Below are 19,547 nucleotides of genomic sequence, written 5' to 3' on the forward strand. Positions count from 1 at the left end.
TGCCATCGTGTCCCCTTATGGGCACCCCACTCACATGATCTCTACCCCGTGTTATACTAACCCCAAAGTTGGGACCACTTCCCTCATTGCACAGATGGAAAACTGAGGCCAGGAGAAGGGCGTAACTTGCCTGGGGCCACATGACCAGGAAGTGACGGAGCTCAGTTTCCAGCCTGTTTTATCTCTTTGGTTCTGAGTTCTGAGCTCTTCAGTTCTTGAGGCCAGCCCGCTGCCTGAAGCTCGCACACTGCCCAGCACAGTGGCCTGTGCCCAGGAGGCCCCCAGCAAGTGCCCGGTGCCATGCCTTGCCCGGAGCGACAGCTCTTATGTAAGTAGCCCGGCTGCAGCGTGTGGAGGCTTCATTTAGCTGCGGGGAGCCAAGAGCCTGCTGGTGGTGGCCCTGGTGGTGGTGAGGGGTGGGTTGGGCAGGGAGGTGTTATCAGCTGCGGGCACCCCCAGCTCTGTGCCGCCGGTGAGGCCTGACACCAGGTTAAGTCGCCTGGCGGCCTCTGGCTGCAGCTGGGAGCGCGCCTGGTTCCCATTCGGGTGCTGTGGTTTTGATTAGCTGTTCTGCGAGGCGGGCCTGCTGGTGAGTCCATGGGAGCTCCGCTGGAACAGAGGGTCCCCCGCCCCGCCGCTGCGGCCCCCCCTCCTGGCAGCCCCAGACTCCAGATGTTCCGAGCGCTCGCTGGGAAGGCCTGCTGGCGCCACGGAGGGCAGAGGGCAGGGAAAGCACGCGAGCTGGAAGCCCAAGCACTCAGTCACCGCAGGCCTTGGCAGCCCGCCCGGCCCTCTGCTGGCACATTCCCCAGCTCTCCCCTGGCCATCTGTTCCCAAAAAACCCTTTCAGAGCCTCATCATCACTCAGGATACAACAGCGCGAGCAGCTGGTTTGGAGGCAGCAGGGAAAACCGTGCAAAAGGTTCTTTGTGAGAGAGGAAGCTCGCTTATGAATAACAGGACTGGACGCCGTAAAAGTTGGCGGCTGGAATTCTTGTTTCTCAGGCGCCGCGGTTTTCTCTTGACTTTTTATCTCTGGTTTTTATTTTTTTCCCGTTTTCTTTTAATGTTGTTTCTTCCTCTTCTCACATCAGTTGTGACTTTTTTTCCTCCTCTGCGAGCCCGAAGGCCACCTCATTAGTGCTCCTGACATTGCCGAACTTTTCTTTCTCAAGGCTGTTGTCATTGGGGATGGTTGGAAGTGACTGTTTTCCTAAGAAAACAGCTAGAGGGGACATGGGAGCAAGAAGGTGCTTGGAAGGGCACGTCAGTGGTGAGGTTCAAAACAGGCAGCGCCGTGGCAGAGTCGTGCTGCCGTCACCCTGAATAAACCCCGGGCATACAGATGAGAACAACGTCTCCTCAGAGGGAGGGTCTGGGAGACCGGACGCCATGCAGAGACCCCCATCAGCTCATCTGAGAGCTTCACGGAGATGTTCTGGGAGGACAGTCACATTCATAAATACCGGGGTGCCTCGGCCCCGCCGCTGATTGCAGCATGACACGAAGCCTTTTTAAAGAACTGACTGCTGCTGACAATGCCTTCTGGGAGATATCTGCCTGGAACCTGGGCACCTCCTGGGAGCAGTCACTGGGTGGCCTGTCAGGGGCTGTGGGGTCCTGGGGCAGGGCCGGCAGCTGGAAGGCCAGCGCCGGGGAGGAAAGGAGAAAAGGGCAAGGCTGGGCTGCTTTCCTCACAGCCCCTGGACCCTGAGGGAGGAGCTGAGTCGGGCCTGGGTCTGCCATGTGTCAGACAGTGGTGATGTGATGGGGGGACACAGGTCAGGGGCAGGGTACTGGGAGTTTCCCTTTCCTTTCTCAGTTCTTTGCACCCATTTTCCATGGGCTGCCTCCCAGATCCAGAAGCCCCAGCAGCCCCTCACCCCAGCAGTGGAAAAAGCCCATCATCGACGTGGCTGTGGGTGGCCAGCTTTGCAAAAGCCTCACATTTGGGGCTTTGGAGGGCGTTTTGCATTTCATCTTTACACAGGCTCCTGCACCTCATTCCTCTTGCCCTCCTCGCGGCTTTCCTCCCACTTCCAGTAAGAGAGATGGCAGCTCTGGCAGGACAAAATATAAATGTTTATCGCAGTTTTAGGGCCATTCATCTCACCTGGGCTCAGCGCAGGCCCATGGGATCCTCTCTCCTTGAGTGACCTCTGGGGGCAGGTATCTGGTTTGGATGCTGGAGCTGGTCCCTACTCTGCCCTTGGGGGCTGTGCGGCCGGGTGCTCAAGTGTTTTAACCTCAGGACCCTGACTGGTTATCATGAAGCTACGCCGCCAGCTCCTGGCTCTGTTCACGGATCAATGGCATAAAAGACATAACACTGTTTTGCAAAATCTGCTCTCCCTCCCGTGTGTCCTGCCCAAGAAGTTGGTCTTCATGGGGCCAAAGGCAAGGAGGACCTGAGGAAGGAAGAGGAACCACTGTCCCCAGCTCCTGGTACGGCGTGGAGTCAGCCTAGTGACCAGAAATTGCTTTTGAACTCTGAGGCTTCCAGAGGACAAGAGGAAGAGGAGGACAGGGCTGCCCTGCCCACTGCTCAGCCTTGAGCCCTGCACCTGGCACAGTGTGAGGCCTCAAACAGAGGGTGTCAGCAGGCCCTGGCTCCCCACACCCCATCCTTAAACAGGCTGTGCCCTTTCTACCTGCCCCAGCAGACCAGAAAGCAGTTTCCATGGGAAACAACAAACTTTCCTTGTGCTTCCGGGATAAGTGTTTCTAGAGGGCAAAGTCGGGAGCCATTCTCTCCTTTAACACCTTGCCACCTCTGCCCAGAATTCACAACCACCGGGGCCTGTCTTAGCTGCCCTGGCTGTTAGCCCCCCGAGAGCCCCTCTTGGCTGCTCTGCTGAAAGCTGGTCAGACTGCCTCACTCCATCCCCTGCTTAGCTCCCCTAAGACCTAGGGGGCTTCCTACTGGCCAAGGGACGAGGCCAGACTCAACAGGACACCTGATGGGCCTCCCAAATGACCTGATCCTGGCCGGTCACTCCCTGTGTCCCAATTAATACCCCAGCAGCACAGAACTCCTCGCCCAAAGGGGCTATTTTTGGCCTCTGTGCTCATGCCATCCCTTCTGCCTGGAATGCCCTTCTCCGCTGTCTGTCTGGCTAACTCCTGCTCATTCTGGAAGGCCCAGCTCCTCCTGAAAGCCCTCCCTGACCCCGACCCCAGCTTCTTCCTCAGGGCATCATAGCACAGGGATGCTTTTGGTCTAATTCAGGAGAGCATCATGTGATACACTTTTAAAGTAATGACTTAAAATGTTATACAGTATGAAACTGTATTATGTGATATATTAGATTTCATGTCATTACATTGCATTATATTATATTTTTAGGTGGTATGCTATGTGACATAGGATGCGATGTGATATTACATCCCATGACACTATGTTACACAGTGTTGGATTAGTGCCTGTGTCTCTGGCTAGACTGTGAGCCCGTTTCTCTTTGTGTCCCATCTTCTGGCACATACTAGGGCCCCCAAATAATGACATACCATTCTTTCCACTACAATCCACACTGCGAGGGCTGAATGTCCCTATGCTGACGGCAAGGGACATTCCCTTCTAGGGAAGCATTAACTAAGGGCTTTAGGACACAGCTAGGGAGATGCCCCTGGGCTCTCCTGTGCTCCAGCTGAGCTCACTCCCTTGTTCCCTTGAATCTGTAAGGAAAGCATGTGTTTCAAATAACTGAAACCCCTCAAGCAGCAGCTTAAATTAACAGGGGCTGGCATTTTTCATAGTTCAGAAGTCAGCTGCTCCCTGGGATCCAAGAGTCCAGGCTTCTTTTGATCTTTGCCTCATGGCTGCAGAATGGTTGCCACAGCACCAAGCTTTTCATCCTCAAGCTGCATCTACAGTCAGGGCAGGGTGCCATGCTAGGAAGAGTGTTTCTCCTCACCAGGGCAGTCAGCCTTGCCCAGACAGCCCCTTCCTTCTTCCAAAGGAAGATGCTCCCCTCGAACCCGAGAAAAACATCAAGGTCTGTCAGCTGGGAGGGCAGCAGAGAAAACAGCCACGTGGCTCATGCCTGGAGGGTTGACCCTGATTTGTGACAAGGTGGTTTTCTTCCTGGGGAGCTAACCATTGTCGTTATCTTAACCACAGTGTCAGAGCCCCACTTCTTTGAGCTTGCTCAGTCCTCACCATAGTCCCACAAAGTGGGTGTCACCAACCCCATTTTCAGGTGACAGTGCTGAGGTTCACAGAACCGAAATGACCTGACTAGGCCCCCAGCGACCTCGTTCCTGTGCACAGCACTTTCCAGTTTGCAAAGCCCTCTCACACCCATGATTTTCTTGAATCCTAGAACAAGCTCCTGGGGTCCACATTATTAAACATGGAAGTGAGATGAGGCGAAGTCGCCCAGGCTCAAGCAGCTGGGCAGGGCTGGGTGGGGCCTGGACAGGCTGAATCCAGGCCACCGCTGTCCTCTGTCCTCTGCTTTCTCAATGGTGAGGGTGTGAGCTTCATGGGTTGCCTGGCGGCGTGGGGCCTGAGGCTTGGAGGCACGGGTCTGAGTCTCAGCCCAACCACTCAGGAGCTCTGTAACCTCAGGCACTTACCTTCAACAGGCTTCACTTTCCTCATAAAATATGGATAAAACCAGGTGAGGAGTGTTTGGGGAAATGAGGGCTGTGAAAGCATTTTGTCAACTGGAGGCACAGCACTCAGAGAGGGTCACTGGAGGCCACTGCTGGCCCGTCAAGAAGGTGGGCAGAGGGACCTAAGTGTCCTCTCTTCACCCAGTGACTTAGAGAATATGCATGCATGCACACAAGCAGGTGTGCTGGCGTGTCCATAGGCCCCGTCTGTTGGGGTCCAGTGGAGGGCATCCCGCATGATCGGCCGATTTCCCATGCACGTGGGAAGGGGGTACCCCCTGGAAGGCGGCTGGTTGTCTTCAAGGATTTCAAAACTGTTCTCCCTGCACAGGGCCCAGGAGCCATTAAAGATGGCCCCTCAGTGGCAGGCAGGGCAGGGCAGAGCCAGGGAGCTGGGCATGTGGTGGGCAGCTCTGGGAGTGAGCCATGCGGAGCCCACCTGGAATCTGAGAGCTGCGACTGGGCATTGCTGGGAACTGTCCGTCCCCCTCTCAGCAGCTGTGCCTCCTGCCTCGCTTTCCTGCCAGCCCTGTTCCTGCCACCACCATGTACACACGAGTCCCTGCCACCACAGCCCACCCACCCCCTCCACACGCACACACAGGGGTTCTTCACTTGTTGTCTTTTTAGGTACATGAGCATTAAAAGATGAGTGAAACATGAAGGGCCCTGCCCTGCACATCTACTTAAAAATAAGTCGCCCGGAGTGTTTACTCTGTATCAGGTACTGTTCTAGTGCTGGGGGCATTTTGGACAATAAAACAGAGGCCCCACCCTTCGGAACTCAGAGCTAAACTACAGAAAGGCTATGCATAAAAATTCAGAGGAGGGCACCCCAGGACGGTCTTTGGAGCCCACTACACTTAGTCTGCATACAGTTCTTATGAGCTTGACTCTCAGGCCCCTCAGATCTGAACGTCAGAACAAAAACAGCCTATGAGGGCAGGGGTCGGGGGGTCAGGTCCTGTAGCAGGTACAGAGATAGCACCCAGAATCAGCCATCGGCCTCATCGAGTAAGAAGAAACAGACACATGATAAAGAACAAGGCCAGAGGCTCAGAAGGACTGAGAGGCTGGGGGCCCCCTTAGTGTCAGGGCAGAGAGCCCGCAAGCCTCTGGGACCTTGGAATTGTGTGTGCACTGATGTTCATGGACTTGACCTTGAGTTGTCAAGAGGAAGCTAAAGTACATCTAGTAACATCGGGCTGAGAATGCAGGGAAGTGCATCAGTTATTGGGAAAGGGCCCATCCAAGCTGTTTTGGCAAAGAAAACATGTGGCTTCCTTTCTCCAGGGAAGTCGGCTTCTGTGCAGGAGCCTGTTCTCCTAGGATGGCGGAGCTAGGAGGGCTGGGCTTCTCGTCTGTTTTGTTCACTGTGGGGTCCCCAGAGCCTCCAGTGGAGCCTGGCGTGGTCTAAACGCTTGGTAAACATTTGCTGGATGAATGGAGCAATGGAAGCATGAGGCAAGGCGGTGTTTTCAGTTGTTTTCCACAAACATCGAAGGGGAAGCTCCTCTGTGCCCACACAGAGGGAGGCCCTGGTGATCTGAAGTGGAGAGAAAGTTCCTGCCTTGAGTTACTGATGGGTAAATGGGGCGACTGGGGACCCTTCCTACCCCACCCCCATGGAGTCTCTGTGCTCCTCGTAGACACTAAGCACCCAGTGCTTGCCTTTGCAGCCATTGTGTTCTTTAATCTTCCTGACAAGCTCATGCAGTAGATACTATTATTACCTTTTTATAGGTAATGAAACTGAGGCACAGAGAGGTTAAGCATCTTGCTCAAGGCCATACAGCTGGTAGAATGGGGAAGTCAGGATTCAAACAGAGGTCGTCTGGTGCCATAGCTGGCACATTTAACCACTGTGCTGGATTGTTTGCCAGTGAGTGTGCACATGTGTGTGTGTGTGGCAGTGAGTAAAGACCTCTAATCAGAGATGTCCCCACCCCCCACCTGGATCCCTCGGTGGCACCAGCATCTAGCTATGGGAGGGGCTTAGGGACAATGGAAGAGGCTAGGGGAGGTGTTCCTCATCTTAAAACTGCATCTGTATGGAATTTGGGCTTCCCAAATGGCTCATGGCCTCTCCAAACCACGGGTACCCCGGTGATCCTGAAGTATCCACAGCCGTGCTCCCTTCTGGGAGTCTCCTGGAGAAGCACTGTGATCTCTGCAAAGGTTTGCTGGCCAGCACTTTGGTGTGATTTGGCTTGTCTGGTTGGTGCCCATCAATCCCTGCTGTGACTTTGCAGTAAGGACTGGGGAGGGGAGGCGCTTCGAGAAGCAGCAGGGTGATGGGAGTAGTTCCCAGTCTAGAAGGAGGCAGGCCTGATGGGGACCCTCCACCGTGGTTGGGGCATGTGAACTTACATGTCGTGTGGGGGTGTCTGTGTAAGGATCGTGAGCCAGGCCCACAGGGCAGGTGAAGAGCAGAGCCTTTCTCGCATGACTGGGCCACCAGTCTGCCTATTGGCCTGCTCTTCTCCACCCTGGGTGCCTCCTCCAGCCTGAGTGGGCTGCCCCTTCCTGCTTGAGTGCCTCCTCCAGCCTGGGTGCCCCCTCCAGCCTGGGTGCCTCTTCTGGCTGTGCAGTGCGGCCATGGGCCTTTTGAGCTGCTGGCATCTGGAAGAGCAGTGAAGCCAAGTAAAATGACCGGACAGTGTCGCAGTACGGAAGCAGGTGGGAAGCCGCAGCATCTGCCTGCAGCTTCGCCTGGGCCAGCTCGACCCTCACAGTGCCCCATGCTGGGGGTGAGCTGGGGTGGGGGCCAAGAAAGACAGACAGACTGGTGGACGTGGAGAGAAAAACAAAGAAGAGGCCAAGAAGAGTTGGCAGAGACACATAGGCAGAGCACAGAGAGGGAGACAGCTCGGCAGCCAGAGAGAGTGGTCTGCAGCCTGAGAAGGCATTGGCATGGTATGGCTACCCCTGTAGGCCCAGTGGGCTCCTATGAGCTCCGGCCCTGGCCCTGGGGGTGCTGGGCCTCCCACTGCCAGCCACCTTCCCTTAGGCTCCAGGAGTCGAAGGCCAAGATTTTCTTAGAACCAAGTAGGTGACAGTTGGGTGGATGGCTTGGGGACCTGCTGTTCCTGTTTGCCTGTGAGGAAACTGAGGTCTATAGGGGTTAAGGGTCTACCTTGCTCTGCTGCATCCTAGCAGTGTGGCCTAGGGCAAGGAGGTCACCACTCAGGCCTCCATTTCCTCATCTGCAACATGGGCACAGCAGTAGGCACCTCCCAGGAATTACGAAAGACAGCACATGCAAACAACTGCAGCATGTGCTTGGTAAGGGGCCGCCCTCTGTAAATGGTGACTCTGAGCACTGATGCACTTGCTTCTGTTCCCAGGCTCTGGGAGGATGGGGTGCTGGTGGTGGAGGTGTGTGGGGTAGGGGAAGGAACTGTGGCAATCACACCGACAACCATTCGTGGCGTAGGGGGATGTAGGAGGAGTTGGGATAAAGAGCTTCAGGAGTTCAGAGGAGGAACCCATCGTCCCCACCTTGCGTTGGGTGTGGGGCTGGTGGGGGTAAGAGGGTGGACATGAGCAGGCCCTCATTGTCCTGGACTAGGGAGGCAGCAAGGACTCAACTGACAACCCCCAGCCCCAGCCCTGAACTTGTGGAACCTACATTCTAGTGGGTGGAAGTAACTCCAAGTAAGGCCCTGCAACACTGTGGAGTACATGGTAGGTGCTCAATAAATGCTAGACTAGGATACCTGGGACCCAGCAACACCTCTAGCATCTTACCACAGGAAGGGCTCCCCAGGTTACCTGCTCTCATCCTCAACATTGCCTGATGCAATGATTGTTTCTTACTGATAGGAAAGTTCTTCTACACGGCCTTGACTGACTCTGAGGTTTGAACACATCCATTGGCCTCAGTGAAGGAGGGGTTTGACCGCTGGCCCTACCTTGCTCCTGACCTGGGGCCTGTGGGGCAGCTGTCTGCACAGCACAGCTGAGGCTGTGCCAGTCCCCTCCTCTCTGGAGAGCAGCCTTGAGAAATACAGAAAGGACTGGGTAGAATCCGCAGCAGCAGCCAGCAACGGTGGTCCTCAGCTTTCCCCTAGAGTTAGACTGTAAGCTGCCCTAGTGCCTGGGACAGGACTGGCCCCTATTAGGAACTAATACATCTTTGCTGAATAAATGACATTTTCTCTCCATTTTTGGCCTCCAGGCCAACTGTCCTGGCTCACTAAAGGCTCTGGCCATAACTGAAACTCTTAGACACTTGGGACCTTGAAGGGCCCTCCCAGCCCAGACACAGCACTATCCTCGATTCATGCCCTGTTCCTGCCCCCCGCAAATAGCAGCCAACTCCAGCTGCTCATAAATTTCCTGCCTGTCACCCATGGTGCCCAGGCCAGGCAGGCAGGAGGTGCTGGGGGCCGACTGGACCATACCTGCTTCCAGGTCCATGGGGAGCTTGGAGGCCAGAAGCCCAGGCCTTGCGCCTGTGCCCAGAATAACCTCTGCAAAGCCTGGCCCTTGGAGAAGATGTGAAAGCAGATCTGTCAAATGCAAGGATGTCCAGGCTTGAGTGTTAAAGAAAACACCAATGCAGCTTATGATGCAGCTTGTACAGCGTAATTCCACTTTTCATAAAATACTGTATGTGAGGACGCATATGCATGGGAATAGCATACGGGACAGTAGTCACCCAAATGTTATCAGTGGTTTGCTGTCAGTGGAGAGATTAAGGTGATTGAAACGATTTTCTTTCTGTTCACTCTTCTGTATTTTCTTTTTCTCTTTTTTGAGGCAGAGCACTTTGGGAGGTTGAGGTGGGTGGATCACTTGAGGTCAGGAGTTCAAGACCAGCCTGGCCAACATGGTGAAGCCTCATCTCTACTGAAAATACAAAAATTAACCGGGTGTGATTACATACGCTTGTAATCTCAGCTACTCAGGAGGCTGAGACTTGAGAATCATTTGAACCCAAGAGGTGAAGGTTACCGTGAGCCAAGATCACGCCACTGTATTCCAGCCTGGGTGACAGAGTGAGACTCTGACTCAAAAATAAATAAATAAATAAATAAATAAATAAATAAATAAATAAAGATGAGGAAATTGACCAGGTATGGTGGCTCACATCTGTAATCCTAGCACTTTGGGAGGCTGAGGCTGGAGGATCGCTTGAGCCCTTAAGTTCAAGACCAGCCTGGGCAACAAAAGTGAGACTCCATCTCTACAAAAGATAAAAAAAACTAGCCAGGTGTGGTGGCATGAGCCTGTGGTTCCAGGTATACAGGAGGCTGATTGGGGAGAATCACCTGAGCCTGGGAGGCTGAGGTGGCAGTGAGCCTTGTTTGCACCACTGCATTCCAACCTGGGCAACAGAGCAAGAAGCTGTCAGAAAAAAAAAAAAAAAAAAAAGATGAGGAAACAGACTTGGAGAGGTTAAGCATCCTGCTCAGGGCCCCTCAGCTGACTTTGGGGCCAAGATGAACCCCAGTAAGAATCAAGAGCAGCATTCAGAGGCAAACATGCAGCCCCCTTTCTAGCCCATACACTGGTGTACTTAACAGTGAAAGGCAAACTGTAGTTTTTAAAAATTCTCTTCCCATGCCATATCTGCTCTTTTTTTCACCTTTTAGTTTTAAAATAACATTTGAAATCTGACTGCCCTGTTTAGGAAAGACCAGTTTAAAAAAAAGTCAGGATTTCAACCCCATTGGAGGTTTATTCCCTCCTGCATGTAGAAGGCTGTATCAAAATTGCTTAAATACAAAAAATGTATAATTTGAAATAGTGGAAAATGGTTAAGTAGGTAAAGTGGGTATCATAGACTGACAGTAAATATAAAAGGTAAAATAACTTAAAGGCAGATAAAAAATCATTTTTTTAAATACCCCAAAGTGGTAAAATTACCCTGCAGTGCACAGAAGTGATCAGGAGAGGAAAACAATTAGAATTTTTTTTTTAAACTGGAAATGAACAAAAGCATAAAGGATGCTAAATTGTTCCAGGGTTCATAACAATTACCACAACTTCCCTGAAAGTATAGATAGACCCATTTACAAAAACGCTTAATATTGCATTTGAAATAGGAGAAATATTTTGTAACATATAAAGCCACAGTGAGTAAAATGCCTGTGACTTGAAGTAGCCATGATTGAGTCAACCAGTATTTATTTGTTGTTGTTGTCTCCCTCTGACACCCAGGTTGGAGGGCAGTGGCATAATCTTTGCTCACTGCAACCTTTGCCTTCTTGGTTCGAGAGATCCTCCCGCCTCAGCCTCTCAAGTAGCTGGGATTACAAGCGTACATCACTACACCCAGCTAACTTTTGCATTTTTAGTAGAGATAGGGTTTTGCCATGTTGGCCAGGCTGGTCTCGAACTCGTGACCTCAACAGATCCTCGTGCTTTGGCCTCCCAAAGTGCTGGGATTACAGGTGTGAGCCACTGCGCCTGGCCCAGTGTTTATTGAGATACTGCTGTGTGTTAGACACTGTTCTGGGCATTGGAGCTACAACAGCAAACAAAACAGGCCACATCTCTGCCCTCATGGAGCTGGCATTCTGGCCATAAACTAGTGAACAGATAAAAAGATGATTTCTGCTTGTGATAAATACTCCCACTTTGCCACACTGACCAAATCACCTTGCTCTGACTCGGTACGTCAGACTAGCTGAGAAGGACCTGTGAGGCCATCTCATCTAGTCATTCTCAAAAGGTTAATTTTAGCAGCAGAACCTGTTGTTTAAAGGACATCTTCGGCTGGGCGCGGTGGCTCACGCCTATAATCCCAGCACTCTGGGAGGCTGAGGAGGGCGGATCACCTGAGGTCGGAAGTTCAAGACCATCCTGGCCGTGGAGAAACCCTGTCTCTACTAAAAATACAAAAAATTAGCCGGGCATGGTGGTGCACACCTGTAATCCCAGCTACTCAGGAAGCTGAGGCAGGAGAATCGCTTGAACCTGGGTGGCAGAGGTTGCAGTGAGCCAAGATCGCGCCATTGCACTCCAACCTGGGCAATAAGAGTGAAACTCCATCTCAAAACAAATATAAATAAATAAATAAATACATAAATACATAAATACATAAATAAAGGACATCTTCCGTGGTGGCAGAGGTTCTGAGGACAGTAAGCTAGGGAGTAAGCCAGACCCAGAGCCTTGGCTGGCAGCAGAAACACAAAAACCCACAAAGGGCCAGAGCTGGGGGGAATGCAAGCCTCTCGCACTGTGCCCCTCACATGGGACACAGGATGTTGCCAGGCATTCCATGAAAGGGGTTCTGTGGTGTGGTGGTCACAGCGGGGATGCTTGCTATCCTCCATATTTGCCATTATGCATCCCCACATGCAACCCACCCCACACACAGCCTCTTATGAAGAGGTATCATTGGCATCTTTGGCTCCTATCCCTTGGCCACAGCTGATTGGTCCAGGGGAATAAATCAGACCTAGGCTAGACCAATGGGCGTCCTCCACTGGGTCTCGGGGATTGGCATGCCGGGAGACCAGGCCAGTCGGTAGTCAGGGAGGAAGGCAGATACCTGCAAGTGACTGTTAGCAGGCATCTAGAGGGCAGGGCCACAGACTGCCCCTACTGACCTTTGCAAGCCCTTTGCTACCTTTTCTGAGACCTTCCCCCGGTCTCTGTGAAACGCCCTTTTGTAACTTTAAATGAGCTTCCCTTTCCTGGAGGGTTGAAGTGAGTTTCTGCTCCTCACAATGCAGTAGCAATTACATGATCAAATCAGTTGGGAAGGCTGGCTGCAGTGGCTCACGCCTGTAACTTTGGGAGGCTGAGGCGAGGGGATTGCTTGTGTCTGGGAGTTCAAGACCAGCCTGGGCAACATAGTGAGGCCTTGAATCTATAAAAAATAAAATCAAAAATTAGCCAGGCGTGGTGGTGCATGCCTGTAGTCCCAGCTCCTTGGGAGGCTGAGGTGGGAAGATCGCTTGAGCCTGGAAGGTCAAGGCTGCGCTGAGCCATGATCTCGCCACTACACTCAGCCTAAGTGACAGAGTGAGACCCTGTTTCAAAAAAACAAGTCAGTTGGGAAACTGGGTCATTAAAGCCACACAAATTTCTTCACTACAGGACTTTTCGGAGCCTTTGATATCGTAATACATGCAGCGACTTTCCAAGTTGGGGTCAAGGTATGTGGTATTTCCCAAATTCATGGAATGCCTCACCGAGCTCGTGTTCCACAGAACACCTTTTGGGCAATGCCAATCTGCCTCCCCTCCCCTCACTGTACAAGTGAGGGAATGAAAGCACAGAGTGGGAGAGTGAGCTACCCAACGTCACACAGCTGCTGAATTGCAGAGGAAGTCCTGGCACCTGAGGCCTCCCAGTGTTCTTCCCATTACATCCCAGTTGTCATAAGACTTCCTTGGATAGATGATGTATGTGCTGAGATTCCTGGGCCGAGGTGGTGGTGGTCCAGTGTAGACACCAGGAAAAGGGTGGGGTCAAGAATTGAAGATCAGGCCTTGGCCAGAGAAACCCCTGTGTCCTTTAATCCTGGATGGTAGCTGTGGCTTCAGCAGGAACTAAGAGCCAACAGAGGGCTTGGGGCTGGCCCCAGGCTGCCCCGACCGCCTTTACAGCATGGCCAGGAGGACGGCTCCAGCTAACCCCGCCTCCCCTTCTTCCTCAGGCCACGGGCAGGCTGAACAAGAGAAAAACTTTTTCTGCCCATGGCAGGGCCCGCCCAGGCAGCCAGCGCCGGGATGACGCGGGCTGTAAATCACCCCGTGGACCACAGACCCAGTGCCATCCCCACGGGTTTCCTTTCCGCTTCTTAATCCTCCTCCTCAGACTCGGTAACACAAAGCAGATTCCTGCTGGGGCCAGCCATGCACAGTGGGCTTGGAGAATGTGAGCCTGGGATTTACCACATCAAGATGCTCCCGCCTCTCACTTTTCCTTTTCTCCCTCCTGAGCCGCTATTAGCTGGAGAGCACTCCCTCCCTCTGGCCCGGCTCCCTCACCCTCCTTGGACCCCACTTCAGCCTTGCCCCAGCCTTGCATCTTGGCTGGCCGCCCGGCCCACGGGGCTCACCAGGGCCTGTGGTTAGCAGGCCCTCCAACGTCGTGGTTTGGCTCCATCCCGGCTCCCCAAGCCTCTGTCTCAGTGAGAGCAGCCTCTGTGTGGTAGAATGAACACTGCTGATCTGGATTCAAATCCTGGCCCTGGCAACTTCCAGCACTTCCTTCTCGGAGCCTGGGATTGCTCACTCATGAGAGGGGAATGAGAGTGCTCCCTGGCAGGTCGGAGGCGCCTGACAGATGTTTTACTTTAAAAATAACTACTTATTAATAGCTGTTGGTTGAGGGTTGGAGCACGAATCAAAAGGGTGTTTGGAGTTGCTTTAAGAGGGATGTGTTGTACCAGGTTCAGGGACTTTGTTATTTTTCATCCTGGTTGGATCTGGAGGTCTCACAGAGCCTCCCCACCAGCTCTGACCTCCCCAGAGAGCTGAAACCCCACAGCCCCCATGACCTTGCCCCCTGTCCCGTTGCTTCCTGGTAGCCAGTTACAACCTCTGCTCAGCGCCAAGTTCAGCTGCCAGAATGAGGATTGCACAGATCAGGGCTGCAGGGAACTTAAAGGTGGTCTAACCCAGCAATTTTCAAACCGTGCTCCTTAGCACCCTGATTCTCAGACATGTCCCAGGCTCTCTGTTGGAAGGAATGCAGTAGGTCTCTGGGTCCCCCTCCCTCTGTGTCCCCTGACTCCACTGCACCAAATAGACAGAACCTTGTTTTCTGTATTAGCTAACACGTACTTCCTTCTCCTGCTTAAAAGGAGCTTTCATCGATCTGCTCCAGCCATGCCATTTTACAGATGAGGACACTGAGGCCTAGAGAAGTCAAGTGACTTGTTTGAGGTCACCCAGCTGGCAGGTGAATGTGCTACAATTAGAATGGGCCTTGTGACTCCTAGGACAGCGCAAGGAAGCTGCAGATGGCCATTCCAGTGGGGCTGAGCCTGCAGAGGAGTCTGCCACCCCAGGTGGGGACAGGCCTCTGAGATCCCTCAAAGGGGTGGCCCTGGGGATTGTGGTGTCAGCCCCAGGTGTCCCTGAGCTTCCAGCGGCCCTGGCTCCCACTACCCACTGTGGTCCTCTTCTTTCCCCAAACCAACCAAAATGCAGCACTAAGGAGGAGGGGGGCAGTGTGGGCTCTGGAGGCAGCCAGGCCTGGGTTTGAATCCTGGCTCTTCCAGTTATTGAACCCTTCAAGATGGAGGCCCGTGCCTGGAGGACTCAGTGAGGGGACATTCTGCAGGTGTCCGGAAACAGGAACCAGGTGGAGTAGGGGCAGCTTCTAATGGCTGGTCATGTCTTTCAGGAGTGACTGGCTGCGGGCGAGACCAAGGCCACCACTGTGGGCCTTCCTTCCAGTCAGGCCTGAGGACAAGATGAGCTCGCTGAGTCCAGCCTCGTGGTCTTCTCCAAGATGCCGCCAGACGCCCGGCCTACAGCCTCTCAGGGTCGGATCGGAGCACGTCTGCCTCCCTCTCCCCTCCGCCCTCACCCAGCCACTCCGAGGCTGCTTCGCACTTTGCCCTCTGCCTGGTGGGGAGGGGAGAGCTCAGTCCCCCACTCACTCAGAGCCCAAGGCCCACTGTCCAGCTGCAGAAATTCGTTGCCAAAGATTCGACAGAGACACCGAAGGAAATGGGGTGATGAAACCCCACAGCGAAAAGCCACACCTTTGCTCTGTGACTTTTGCTCCTCCTGTTGCCTGAGCCCCATCTCAAGCCGAAGATGAGTAAGCGGTTCTGCCAGGAGCTCATGGAAGGGATGGGCATTTGATGAGCCCTGGGGCACCGGGCCCTCTGACCTGGTGCTCTCTTTCCACCAGGCCTTGCACTGACTGAGTGCAAGACAAGTCTTAGGGGCTGTGAGAGGGAGGCTGGGGTGCCTGGGCAGGGCCAGGAGTGGGGCCTGAGTTCCCTGCCCACTGTTTCCCCTTCATTGGCTGCCCAGGCCGCCGGCCCCAGTTCTCAGTGTCCCCTGGGTCCAGGCTCCTTGGGCCCTGAGCATCACCAGAAGGGAGTAAGCAGGGAGAGAAGCAATACTACTCCCTCCCCTACACCAGGGACTTGCACCAGGGCAGCTACCTACGGGTCTTTGCTCCCCTAGCCAGCCTTCCCTCACCGTGACCCATCCCAGGCAGCCAGCACCATGAGCGGGCCCTGCCATGGACAGAAAGAGTTTTTCTCTTGTTTACCCTGCCTGTGGCCTGAGGAAGGAGTAGAGGCTGGGTTGGCTGGAGCCGTCCTACTGGGCAAGATGGAGCCCCACTTGGAGGACGGTGGTCTGTTACAGGGTGTGCAGGGGCAGAGGAGGAAGGGACCAGGGGACTGGGCCAGTATGTGGACGATGGGAGCAGGGGGGCGTGTTCAAAGCCAAGGCCTGCCCCTTCCTTGTGCTCAAATGGCCAAAGCTGTTCACGTCTGTGCTCAACCATCTGCTTCAAATTGAAGTAAAAGCCCTAAGATGTCAAGAAAATACGTGTGTCGAGTGGACTCTGTGGGTGACCAGGACTTTGGCTGGTCATCGGCTGGCGAGTGTGAGTGAGGGGTCGGTCTCTAGCGACAGGTTGAGAGCCCTTCAGGAGCAAGTGCTGTGTGGGTGAGAGTGTGTGTGTCTGTGTGTGGAAGGGGGTGAAGGGTGGTTCTCACAGTAGTCTTAGCCTGGACTAGTGACCAGGAGGCCTGGTCAGGAACACATGAGGAGCCCTCTCTGTCCACACTGCACTCATTCTGCACCATGTATTTATGAGATGGGGGCCCCTATTATTAACCCCATTTCACAGATGAGAAAACTGAGGCCCCAAGGAGACAGGGCCAGTTGGTGACAGAGCCAGTTGTTGAATCAGGATGGCCTCACTTCAAATCCTGTGCTCTCAAACCTTTTCCAGCCCCATCACCAGTCCCAGCCCAAAGTCTCTGTGTGGCCTTGTCACATTGCTTCACCTCAGTGGGCCTAAGGTAGGGACAATAAAGGCCCACTGGGACTGGGGGAAGGGGTGATAAGATAAAAAATAGGAGAGCACTATCAAGGCAGAGGGGACAGGGCTGGCCAAGCAAAGGGGGATAGGAGGGGACCAGAGGCTGCAGCCATGCAGGACACAGTTTGTCCCTTGGTTTCACCAGTGTCACTTTCTCGTCTGTGCTGCCTGACTCCTGGGCTGGGCTGGGGCAGGCTGCAGGGAGCCCCCCTTGCAGTAGTGTTTCTCAGGCTGGCCCTTTACCGTAGTGTCCATGCTGTCCTGGATCCCTGGACTGGCACAGAAACAGGGGACCCCGGTGGCCCTGAGCACTCCTCAGAGCAAAGGTGCTCTGGATGCAGACTGGACAGAGTGGGCATGGAATGGGGCCAGGAGGGTCCGTTAGGAAGATTCAGTCACCTTGTGACCTGGCACAGATAACAGCACCGCTCTGTTTTCCCTCGGAGCCTCTGAGTAACCCTGACGGTACTTCCTAAGGAAGCAGGACATGTGGACCGACCAGCATCTAACTGTTGACATAGAGGACGCTTTCTATTACCAAAGGGAGTGTACTCCATTCTGCTGCCAAGGGAGCAGACTCATGGCCTTACCACCCAGAAACAGCCCGTCCTCCACCTCCCATCCCCCTCCTGCATACATACTTCATTACATACTTCCCTTGCATTCTGAAGCGTCATTGATGACCAGCTGCCTGTCAGACACTAAGACAGGCGGGGGGAATGAAGAGATGGATCTAGTGTAGTGCGTGGCATCATGGAGCTCCGGGTTCTGTACGGAGGGTGGGACAGACAGGTAGACAAGCAAATAATTATGATTACATTCGAATGACTAAGGTGTTGTTGGGAGCTTCAGGAAAGGAAGAACTAACTCCTGGGGAGGTTCTCAGGAAGGATTTTCCTGGAAAGTAGCCATGGGACTTGGGTCTTAAAGGGTGAGTAGAAGCTTTCTGAGCAGGGGAGTAGGAGAAGGGCTTTCTAGGCAGAGGAGCACTCACGCTGGCAGGAAATTGGAATCACCAAAGGAGATTATTACATATTGATATGAAGTATTGATGCCCAATTTCATCTCCAGAAATTCTGAGGTATTGGTCTAGGGTGTGGCCTGGTCATTGGGATTTTTACAAGCTCCTCAAGTGATCTTAATGTGCAGGCAAGGTTGAAGCTGCTGGTCTAAGTGAGGTCTGGTCTACGAAAAGAAAGTGACTTCGAGCCATGGATTTGGGAGACAGGCTGTGGGTGAATGCATGTGTATATACACATATGTATGTATGTGGATGACTAAATGCATGCTCTCCTCTCCTTTCCCAGCTTCCTCTCCAGCACAGCAACTTGTGTTCATACGCACACACACGCACACTCCCTCTCATGGGCACATGCACACCCACACACACACTCGTGTACATTTCCAGAAAATGGAATTCTATTTCAGATAGATTCAGATTCCACCAGCAATCTTCTAAACAGTTTTATGCAGGCAGCCATTCAAGAAAACGCTCAGCAAAATATAAATGATGAGGAGCTGCCCTCATGGGGCCTGTGAAAGCGCTTTGCAGTCCAGCCTCTGGTTTGTGGTCACAGAGTCACCTGCACACTCTCCTTGCCTTGTCTGCTCTGAGTCACCAGGCATAGGCCTTAAAGGGATGAGGGAACCCTCTCCAGGGGCCCGAAAGATCTTCATGGGTGTGTCTGCATGAAGCCCCACGTGTGCACACCCATCTCCATGCGTGTGTGCCAGCCTCCTGCTCTCTGCAAGACAAAACCAGAAAGAATGGCTCTGAGAGTTGGGGATCTCAGCTCACAGGCCAAGCTTTGCAAGACTCTCCAAAGACTGCCCACAGACTGTGCTGCTTCCTGGGTCTGGCTTGAGACTATCCCAGAAGAGAGGGTTAAGTTCTGGAGATGAGGTTTTGAGCAAGTGTCCATCTCCCCACACCATGCTCCTTCCTGTCTCCATGGCCACATCCTTCAAGGCTCTGTGCTGTTCTCTTTTTTTCTGGATTTCTCCACCTCCACCAAATTCCCCTTTCTCACAGCTCGCGGAGGCATGAGTAGGCAGGTCCCAGGGGCCGGGAACTGGGTAGCATTGCCATGTGCAGATACAAATAGAACTCTGCTCAAGAGCTTGCCGGTGAGCCTGGATAGAGGCACAGGTGCAGCTAATTAGGATAAGACAGGGGCCGCGCTGTGGTCAGCCATGGGAAGCCGGCTAGGGGGCTGGAGTTGGGGTTACACCTGCATCCCTCCTATGCTGCTTCCTGAGCCACGAAGTGGTCACTGCCAGCCGTCCAGGCAACAAACAGCAAGACTCAGACATCTTCAAGGACACCCTTCGAGTGGATTTGTACCGTCGTCGTTCTCTTCTTGCCCTCTTGCTGCCCTGCCACCTTCACAGCTGCTTTCTGTTTCCTGGTTCCAGGAAGACAGTGGGGCACAGGGTCCCTGCTTTGTGGGGAGGGGCTGGCTTCACCCTTTGCCCCCGGGTTTTGCTGTCCCACGTGTCTCCCTTCTGGTGACCCAGACCCCAGACAAATTATGCCTACCTCCCTGAAGCCAGGCACCCCGAGGAACTTGGACAAACAATGACAGTGTTTTCCAGAACTGTGGGTATGTGTCTAATCTCAGATGGTACTATACATTCCTGGAGAGTAAAGTTTGGATCTAATTCAACCCCCAATCCTTGAAAGGGCCTTCTTGCTAAGTGTATATATTGGTTTCTTTGCTGAATGAATGAATAAAACATGGAAAATGTGGTAATTCACTCATTTTTGTTTTCTTCCTTCCACAAATAACTCCCAAGCATCTAATTTGTTCAAGACCCGGAGAAAACAGGACCCGGGCCAGGTGATCTTTTATATGGCTTTGGAGAGGCTTGAAGGGAGAGGGGCTTAGAGCCGAGAGAAGCCTGGCCATGGACTTTTTGCTGTTTATGTGGCCGAGCCTTTGAGA

The 19,547-nt window shown here is 53.3% G+C and overlaps 1 protein-coding gene across 2 annotated transcripts in view; it reads left to right on the forward strand.

The window, feature by feature from the left end:
• ATOH8 (atonal bHLH transcription factor 8) overlaps positions 1-16,100 on the forward strand; it is a 34,452-nt gene extending 18,352 nt beyond the window's left edge. The window contains exon 3 of one of the 2 annotated variants that reach the window (XM_025354967.1): positions 14,935-16,100. In XM_025354967.1, the coding sequence (XP_025210752.1) occupies positions 14,935-14,940 (6 nt within the window). In that variant the 3' untranslated portion in view covers positions 14,941-16,100. Of the gene's footprint in view, positions 1-850; positions 3,441-14,934 lie in introns of those variants that run through there. The other variant, XM_025354966.1, reaches the window with a different exon arrangement.
• The last annotated feature ends 3,447 nt before the right edge of the window (positions 16,101-19,547 follow it).

The sequence above is a fragment of the Theropithecus gelada genome, chromosome 13 (assembly GCF_003255815.1).
Source record: "Theropithecus gelada isolate Dixy chromosome 13, Tgel_1.0, whole genome shotgun sequence".
Lineage (NCBI taxonomy): Eukaryota > Metazoa > Chordata > Mammalia > Primates > Cercopithecidae > Theropithecus > Theropithecus gelada.